Source organism: Ruditapes philippinarum, unplaced genomic scaffold (genome assembly GCF_026571515.1).
Source record: "Ruditapes philippinarum isolate M1 unplaced genomic scaffold, ASM2657151v2 ctg3235_1_1_1_1, whole genome shotgun sequence".
In the NCBI taxonomy this organism is placed as follows: Eukaryota; Metazoa; Mollusca; class Bivalvia; order Venerida; family Veneridae; genus Ruditapes; species Ruditapes philippinarum.
In genome coordinates this window covers 245,001-255,088 of record NW_026860668.1, presented here as the reverse complement: position 1 = coordinate 255,088, position 10,088 = coordinate 245,001, and the positions used below count along the sequence as shown (strand labels likewise).

Sequence of the window (10,088 nt, the reverse complement as noted above, 5' to 3'; positions counted from 1 at the left end):
TGTATTCAAAAGATGTTTATTTTACACTTAAAAAGAAACAGTACATTAATTATCAGTTGTTTTTAAAATATTAAATATAAGCATAAGAAAGCCTTCTAAAATATTTGAATCTTACAAGAGACTATGTTGTTTTTGTTTTTTTTTTTGTTTGTTTTTTTGTTTTTTTCATATGAGAAATTTATCAAGGAAGCTTACGAAAGGTAATTGTTTTTCTTAGATGCCCGCTCGACATGTATGTCCCCTTCAGAATCCTTGTGCTACAGCAGTAAAGCTTGAACAGTCTGCGTGTCATTTTAACATTTATAAGGTTTATTTACTTGAAGGAACTGAGTAGATCTATATTTGTATTTTTGAACCAAATGTAATAATTCTGGAATATTAACCTATGTGCAAATTTTCCAATCATTCGCTCAGTCCGTTTTTTCCTGAATAATGATTCTAAATTGTCAAAAAATTGCCCAAATTAAGTTTTTAAACGCTTTTAAATTGATTCGGGCTAAGAATCACAAAAATGATTCAATATCTGAGAATATTTCTGATTTTCTCTTCTGTGCTCTTTTTATTTTTTTTTTCACCTAAAGTGCTTCAGTTGATCTACGCAAGTTATCCAAATTTTATGTTCCTGGTCATCTGGACCTTCATGGAGTCCCTTTTAAAGTTCCAACCAAGCCCTCATTAAAGACAATGATGTCGGAAACCGAAGATTCGCCGATAATTATATCATTATAGCATAAAAGATCACAGTGGTAAACGATATTTTATGAAGAAGCTGGATACTGTAAACCCGGTAATTTTCGTGAGGTTTTAATTTTCGGTATTATTCGCGATTCTGTTGCGTCGCGAACTTATGACACCGCGTACATTTTAAAACTACGTACATTATGCGAAATATATCCAACATCAAAAATGTCTGAATTTCGATCAAGTGTGTAAAGCCATTCTGATATTTTTTTAACTTTTCCTCAGTTACTGCGCATGTTATGCACATTCTAGTTAAATGAAACATAGAAAAAGGAAGGTCGGCTTTTTAGAAGTACCAGCTTTCTTGTATCCCTTAATTCGCTTTTTTAGTCCTCGATAGTACATTGTCAGTTTTTCCGAACAATTGTTTGCCGTTTACTGTTCCATGATTTTTACAACACGATTGGTATTTGCTACGAAGCGAATCGGCATGATACTGAAGTTCCGATAGGTGGCAGTATATCATGTATGGGCGTGGCTTCGACATTACTCTCTTGCAAAGGAGATAAACATTTTCGTTTCATATCAACATCGTCACCATTTTTAGCACCGTTTGTTGCATTCATAGGACATACACCCTTTGTAATAGGCTTTTCAATGGTTGATGTTTGTATAATTCTATTTACATCATTATTATCATTATTGTAAGTTTTCACGAAATCATCTGACTGACCTTCATCGTGACCTTTCTCGACCGGAAGTTGTTGTTTTTCTATAAGATCGCAGCTTGTGTCAAGCTTTTCTTGCAGTACAGTACAAATGTCCGCTTTCTCTGGGATATACCCAGAAGAATTCCTGTCGATTTTTTCTGGAATTCCTGAACTTGCATCGTCTCCTATTTGATTGTCTTTTCTAAAATATTTTTAAAAAAAAACATTAATTGCATTTTAAGAAAAGTTCAGTGAACTTTAAGTTTTACTTCCAAATGTAGAGCTAAATCATTATTTTAGATATTTAAATATGCTTTGAAGGTTGTCTTATCCTGTATTGTACACGGGTAATGATATACATTGCTTTCCAAAAACCACATTTAATTATATGGCTCTAGTTAATAAACAAGTTATGTGAAACTTCCCTAATAAAGGGTGAATAATTACATCAACATAAATTAGGAATTGATTCACGAAATGAATAGATATCTGAATGAAATTGATATATAAGAAATTGACTTAAAAATTCACCAAAATTTCATGAATTGTGATTTCTTAATTATTCTGAATTATAATTAAAATAAACACGGATGATTAATGACCGTAGTGTTGAGTATGTCAGTGCGTTGTCGTCTGCACAATACAGAATGCCGCGTGAGAGCCATGATTAGAAGTCTAAAATTTATTCAATTAGCAAACGTCGGATGAAAGAAATGGATAAATGGTATTCATGAATTAATTACCATATTTGCTAATAATTACACGAATTGGCACTGAGAAAGTTAGTAAACGTTTGTTTTGTACCCCAAGATTAGCCTGGAAAATCTTAAATATTCTTAAGTAAGTCCATATATTTGCTCATTTGGTAAGCTTTATTTCTTCAAAAATTAGAAAAATGTCGCATTGTAATACTCCATCTTTTGGAAGACTTGTTAACAATATTACATATTAAAGTTTGAACACACTTGAAAATATGAGCAACAGGTTTAACTTGTTGTGCACCGTACAGGTATAACGGGAACACACTTGTTCGTACCGGGGGAAAACTTTAAAAAAAACACACATTTGCCAAGTGCAGGCTAAGACTATGCTGCACTTGTATGCTGCTATTGTCTCAACATGGTCTGCACTGTTCGCTATTCAGTCGGTACTTATTTCAAGTCCCCCCCCCCCCCCTAAAATGGTGAATGGTGTTATCCGTGGTTATAATTATGGAGTATTGTAAATGACTTACTTCTTAAGAATTTTCATGGCAATAAATGCACCAACAACAAGAAATGTTATCCCAGCAATACTTCCTACAACAGCCCCGGCTATCACACCATCTGAAATACAAACAACATATCTTTATCATTTACGACTTACCTCCCTTTTTGTTTGGCTTTTACAAACACCCAGAAAAGTTTGGAAAAGGTAAATATAATTTTTCATACAGATGGTTTATGTACAAAGGTTGAAACTCATAAATATAAAATAAAAGTTATAGAAAAGTACATGTAAAAATGTGGTTCTCAAAACAACGCTGAACATTTGTCATACATCCGACCATTGTCTGACTTAAAGGCCTATTAAATCTCAAAAATGCTGATATTTTGACATTGCAAATTTTTTATATTTTTTGGTGTCCAGATTGAGTTTTCCAAAACATTGGACATACAGCTGAACCTTGATTCTTTTGCGTTGTGGAAGTTAGTACAGTTAAAAGTAATTTGGTATTTTGCATGGAAGTCAAATACTACGTTTGTTTTCATTTTGATTATTATATCACAAATCTTTTCAAATTGCGCGCTTTTTTGTCAGATGATAAGCATCACAGATATTCTAAATCAATTATTTCAACATCATATAACACAAGCAGCACTTTCTGCAGAAAGAAAATTTAATTTCTTATGCCAAATGTACCTTTAATTGCACAGTTTCGTAAACGTAAACACAATCTATTGAAATGAAAGTATTGAGTGCATTTAAAGCTTTTCGTAGACTTTTCATATCGTAAATTAACAAACAAATCGTACTATCATTAGAACTGCCGTTACTGTCTGAATGGCCGTCAGTATTTTCGTCTGACGTGGAAGATGACGTCATTGAAGCGGCTGTCGACGTCGACGTTGTTGACTGAGTTGTAATACTAGAGGCACATGTCTCACAGCACGTGTTTATGTCTGTATAGGTCGGACACAGGAAAGAAAAGCAAACGGCTTTATCACCATACAGACAATCTGTAACATATCACCATATACATGATATATACATTATAACCAATGAAAATATATATAGCATATATACATGCATTGTCGATTTTTTTACACTATACTTACTTCAACATATATTGAGGAAGGTTTTGCACAAGAAAGAGTAGTTAAGAACTCATGATTATCTTGTTGAAAATCAGAACATCTTATGGGGGTTTTTAAAAAGTGGATCTTTTACGAGGGGTGTTCAAAAAGTTTTGAGACTAATGTGCTTCCGTAGAAAATTACCTTTCAATTTGCACGAAATTCACGTAATCTTATTGTTAGCCTTTCGATGACACTCTAGTAAAATTTCATTGAAATCAAATCATGCGTTTAAAACTTATTGTGTATTATTTATCATATACTCGTATACACTGGTCATTTGTACATGTAAATATGAAACCTAGTGAAAAATTAGAGATTCGAGGATACATAAAAGTGCGGTGTCGTTTCGAAATTACTGCAGATGAAGATTCTGAATGAAGTGCATAGTCACTTTGGAGTCAATAGTGTATCGAATAGCACTGTGTACAGATGGTTCAAAGCATTCACCAATGGATTTGATAATGTCATAGACAGGAACCGTTCTGGCAGACCTCAGACAGCAATCACTTCCAGAAACATTGCTGCTGTGAAAAATCTAATAGGAGATGATGCTCGGTACACGGTCCGTGAGATAGCTTATTATCTGAACTTATCAACAGGTTCCATTCAGACCATTCTGACGAAGGAATATAATTTAAGAAAAGTTTGTGCGAGATGGGTACCCCATCTCCTGACCGAGGATCAGAAAAAGGAAAGAGTGCGTCTTGCGAAAGAAACATTGAAAAAAAATCTCGATTAAAAGAAAATAAATGAACTGATTACGGGAGACGAAACATGGATCTACTATTTTGAGCCCCAGAGACGCATAAACAACAAGCAATGGCTCCGCAAGGACCAGGCTAGACCCACCATTGCTAAAAGGACAAAGCGCTAAAAAAAGTGATGTGTGCGGTTTTCTTGCAGTTCCAGGAGGGAAAACTGTCACCGGAAAGTTCTACCGGGATAAGATTTTGAAACGCTTCATCTCATAAATGTGATATAGTACTAAGGTTCATCGAGAAAGAAAAAATTGTGCAAGTGAAGCATCCCCCTTATTCTCCCGATCTAAGTCCGTGCGACTTTTTCCTCTTCTCTGAAGTCAAGAAACGGCTTTCTGGACGGCGTTACGCATCACGCAGCGCGCTGGGAAGTGCGCTCTACCAGTGCCTTTTGGGTATCCCCAAGGGGAACTACTCTGACGCTTTCCGGAGGTGGATAGATCGACTTCAGAAGTGTATTCGGGTTCATGGAAACTATTTTGAGGGATCAAAATAGAATGAAATTTGATATATATTGTTGTTTTTATTTCATTGCTACAGTCTCAAAACTTTTTAAACACCCCTCGTACAATTGTTAAGCATGAAAATCTCATTAGCTACATAGAAAAATACAAAAATTACACTTTCGTACAAGTTCAAAAAAATATTTGAGTACCATATAAAAATGAGAATCTAAATGTCACACAATAGACAAAACCGAAATTGTTGCAGCCTGCTTTACTGTTTCTGTTATGCAATGGTTATAAAACAGACTACTCATGGCGGCTATTTCATTGACCCCTTGCACCAACTTTATCAGATTTTACCATTGAAAAGTAATTTGAGCCGCGTCACGACAAAACCAACATAATGGGTTTGCGACCAGCATGGATCCAGACCAGCCTGCGCATCCGCGCAGTCTGATCAGGATCCCTGCTGTTCGCTATCGGTTTCTCTACTTGTTATAGAGTTGATAAACGAACAGCATGGATCCTGATCAGACTGCGCGGATGCACAGGCTGGTCCGGATCCATGCTGGTCACAAACGCACTAAGTTGCTTTTGTCGTGACGCGGCTTATTTCAGTATGTAGGTCTATATTTACTTTGGTTATTTCTTGCGACAGCGTTGCATGACGCACAACATGTAGCCTCTATGCTGGTATCATAGCATTCGGCATTGTCGTCTGCTACAAGTTCCGAACATGTCATACCATCTTTAATAATGCCGGCTGTATCCCCGTTTGGACATGTGACTGAAAATACAAAAAGACAACGCTGTTGAACTGTTAACCAGAAACAAAACAAAACTTAGCATCCATTTGAAATGGAGGGCAATATGATGACGTACTAGTATTACACAAGTAAACATTGCAACTGATATAATTGCATTGTTTTAATGAATTAGTGATGTAAAATAAACGAGATATATATCTGATTTATATTTTGCATATAGATACCTACAATTTACATGTCTTATAAATGATGACATTTTCAAAATACAAACATAATTATGCATATATCCAATCAATTTGTCTGAAGATAAAATCGTATAGCTACATACATGTATTACAAAAGATAGAGCAAAACGTCATATTGACAATAAAGATGTGATATTTAATGACCCGTTTATCTTCAAAAATGCTGTTCGTTTGATTTATTGATTGATTAATTGCCAAACTCATAGGCAATATAGTTAAGCCATCCTTAACTTACTTCGCTTTTTGGAAATTGGTATAGTTAAACTGATTTAATAGTTTGCATGGAAGTCAAAATAACACTTCGTTTTCATTTTGCTTCCTTTGTCACAGACTATTTCACATTTAACGCTTCTTTTTAAGGTGTCAAGCATCTCACATGTTCTTAATTCATTATTACCATAACACAAATCACATGTTCAGCCTTTCCAAAAAATAAAAATAATATACATTTCTGAGACTTAAGGAATGTGCCTTCACCTTTTAAATATATTTGTATTTTCATAGATCTTTTGAAAACCTTATAATTTCCAATTATTTCAAGTCCGTTAAAATTGTCTGTTTCAATTACATGTATTTATTTAGATTTCTACTTTACAAACCTGCACTAAAAGACACATTTGTCATTTTTGCTATAATGGAGAAAGTCAAAAGTAATTCCGCCCAAATCATGTTGTTGACATACACTAAAATTGACAGATTCAAATACCGTACATATATGATATATCTGATATCAAATACTTAAAAAAATATCCGAAAACTTTTATAATGCACACATTAAATAAAATTATAAATCGTAACAAACACTAAAATCTATATGTGTCGAGATCTTTATATCAGCATGTTTCAGCTTCTTTGGTAAAAGAACGCTTAAAAGTCGTATGGCGTAGGACTCGGAATCATTTAGACGCTTGTCTTGCAAGTCGTACGTCATTAGATGACATCCGGTGGAACAAGGAAGTGTGTACATTTGTAATACAATGAAACCTTTAACTGCGATTTATTAATAAGGAAACAAGGAAGGATGTGAGTAAAAATAGACCACGAAACATATGGCCTGTATTAATAATTACCCTTATGTTATCACGTGACTATTAATCGCTGTGCCTGTATAAATTTATTTTTCATTTTCAAAATTTGGGGTAAACAACATCTTTCCGGCAAAAAGCATTTAGGACTTGTATTTGTTGCATTTGTAACATTGTATAATAATGACATGGTCATACTTTTTCACACTTAGCGAGCAGCTTCAAAAAATGGCCATAGGATCATGTTTACAACCAAAATACCAATATTGTTGAAGAAAATTAGTATGTTGTAATGTTGGTGTAGATCAGACTGCATGGATAACATCGTCTCTTAAAATTCACACAGGCAACTCATTATAATATTTATAATACTCAAGGGGTCAATCAGACAAATGAAACATAAATGAAGCATACTTAGTTTCTTCCTAAAGCTTCCATAAGTACTCGTATTAGCTTATCTTTTATAATTAAATGTCAGAATGTTTGAGCATAAAATATTAGCATTGTTCAATTGCCCTGGTGTTAAACTGTCTACATACAGCTTGAAACCATACAATAACAAAAGTCAATCCCTCCACACATGCTAAGAAAAATAAATACATGTACATTCTTAGATTAAAAACGTCATAAAAGTAATGACTTTATTTACACTGTGATACGACCTTCAGTAGTTTGATCAAACAAACGCTTAACAAATATTTTTATAAAAATACATTTTTCAGCAGACGAGTTTATTTACCCGCAATTTTCATCTTTGCCCTTCAATTTATTTATGAATGTATAAAGTTTGTTTAACATGTATATTACGAGTTTAATTAGAACAGAACAGAACTTTTATTTCTTTGATTTGTACATAGTACATCATCATATTATACATCATATATTTTCAGAGTAACAAATACATTTTAGTTTTTATAATGCCTAAAGAATGGTATAACTTATGGTGTTCCGTTTCGTGTTTTCGCCTTTTAGTTTATACAAATTTATTTTAGTTCGATTATGTTGAAGGCTATAAATTTATTGAAACTGTCTCGAATCCTTAAAAATTCCTGGAACCAACCAGTACTAAGCAACGAATGTTAAAGTTCTTGTTCAAGGAAACAACGGCTTGCCCCTGACGGGATTTGAACCCACGCTGCCAGCAATCTTTAGATTACTAGTCCAACGCGTCAACCGCTCAGCCAAATATTAAAACTTCTGCATTCATAGGCGATGGCCCTAACGGGACACCGTAATATATAGTATTTATTTCTGCTAATTACTGGCATGCATAGGATATTGAGTATCAAAATTAACAAGTAGAGATTTTGATGCTAAAGCATCAAGTCGCCGGATAGAAAAATGATTGTATATTATCATAAAGATCATAAGAAAATATCAGTTTAATGGTTCAAGTATAAAGAAAAGAGGAACAATATGTTGAGTAATGTTTGCCATCGAGGCTTGTAAGGCAAATGATATTCAGGTAATTCTACTTGTAATTCTACTTAATACATAAACTGTTGTACCATACATGGAAATCCGTGTTGTTTACTTCAGAATCCAATAATTACCGACAAATTATTACCGATCATCATTGACTATTAAAATATGTATGTTTTTATTATTGCATGAAACAATGCAATTCTACTGTAAAAGTGTTGTCCATCATTATTATGCGCTATCGAAAAACTATTTAATATAGTTGAAATTCCCATCTTTACACACGATATAATTAACGTTTAATTGCCTTTCAGTGCGATAAACTATCAACACAAAGATAGTTTTGTTTTTTTATGTATCTAATACGATTCCGGACCCCTACCGTCATACCGTTTTGGAAACCTGCGCGACAGAAACCGACGGAATATAACGAAATCAACGAATACCATTATATATTTCAATAATGTGCCTCTTAAGCATAAAATTATTTTGTGATGTTCAACCTCAAAAGTTTGACAGCAAGGGCCAAGTCTAACCCTTTGAAAAGGTTTTGAAAATCTATTTTTAATGTGTAAAAATATGAGTATACAGGTTTTTCTAATGATATAAAATATGAAACTGATTAATGAAAAATAACTTTGTAAACAATTATACAAAAATACAATGATTTACACCCTTATCAGCCGCCATACCTTTTGCCAACCATTAACAAGTTACCTGTATGTCTTACATGTATCTGCAATCTGTTACTATTAATAGATCTTATAACGACACCATACAACGTGTAGTCACGTGATTCTTACAAAAGAACAGGGAGAATTTGTTTTTAATTAGATAAAATAATGAAATATAATAGGTCTCATAAAATATAAACAACGAAATAATTTAAAATATCATTCATGATTTATTTATCATAAAATAGCAACGCTTGACACATAGAAAAAAGTAAAAGTATCCCTAGATTCAATGACTGATCCTTAGGGATACATTATTGATTCATTTTATGAAAACTGTAATGTTGCTTTTTAAGATGTCAATATGTGTATATTTCATTTCATTTAGCAAAGTTATCATATGTTTGAATTTTTGAGATTACTGCAAATAATTGTGGTCTTTAATTGTTCAATTATTGATATGCTTTTAGTTTCATATTTTAAGGGCTTCTCCTAACATAGGTATAATATTAAACTGTTACAAATATAGTCGCCGGTTTCTACCGGCGACTAATTACAGATATAGTTTATGTATCGGCACAAATGCTAATTTTTGTTTCCGAAAATTTTCACAGACTCCCAGGACAATGCTTCTATCATAACAAAGGGTATTACTAGTATATAACAAAAACAAAAAGCAACAATAACGGTATTAATGCAATCTTTTGAATGTGCAATTTTTTTAGAATCTGTAATACAGGGAGTCTCATGTTAAAGGCCGATTATGCCACAAAAATGCTTTAATTTTCATTTTTCTAGTGGACTTTTATTATAATTTCTAAAAAGTTACTCACTGGCCAATTTTCTGAACTATCTTGCTCTTATGTTGTTATTTAGCGCTACTTACTTCAGGTACTAAGCATCTAACATGCTCTAAAACCATTATTTAAACGTTATAAAATTCATGATTGCCTTTTTTATAGAAGTAAAAAATCTTTCGTTTCTGAGGTATAATGTGCCTTTAAAGTTTCCTCACTAATTA

General features: G+C 33.2%; 1 protein-coding gene across 2 annotated transcripts in view; it reads right to left on the bottom strand.

Annotated features, from left to right (window-relative positions):
• Positions 1 to 200: 200 nt before the first annotated feature.
• Positions 201 to 10,088, bottom strand: part of LOC132713001 (uncharacterized) — a 14,438-nt gene continuing 4,550 nt past the window's right edge. The window contains exons 1-5 of one of the 2 annotated variants that reach the window (XM_060695439.1): positions 6,546 to 6,669; positions 5,572 to 5,721; positions 3,407 to 3,610; positions 2,626 to 2,716; positions 201 to 1,593 (exon numbers count right to left, since the gene is read on the bottom strand). In XM_060695439.1, coding sequence (XP_060551422.1) covers positions 1,155 to 1,593; positions 2,626 to 2,716; positions 3,407 to 3,610; positions 5,572 to 5,721; positions 6,546 to 6,615 — 954 coding nt within the window. In that variant the 5' untranslated portion in view covers positions 6,616 to 6,669 and the 3' untranslated portion in view covers positions 201 to 1,154. Of the gene's footprint in view, positions 1,594 to 2,625; positions 2,717 to 3,406; positions 3,611 to 5,571; positions 5,722 to 6,545; positions 6,670 to 10,088 lie in introns of those variants that run through there. The other variant, XM_060695440.1, reaches the window with a different exon arrangement.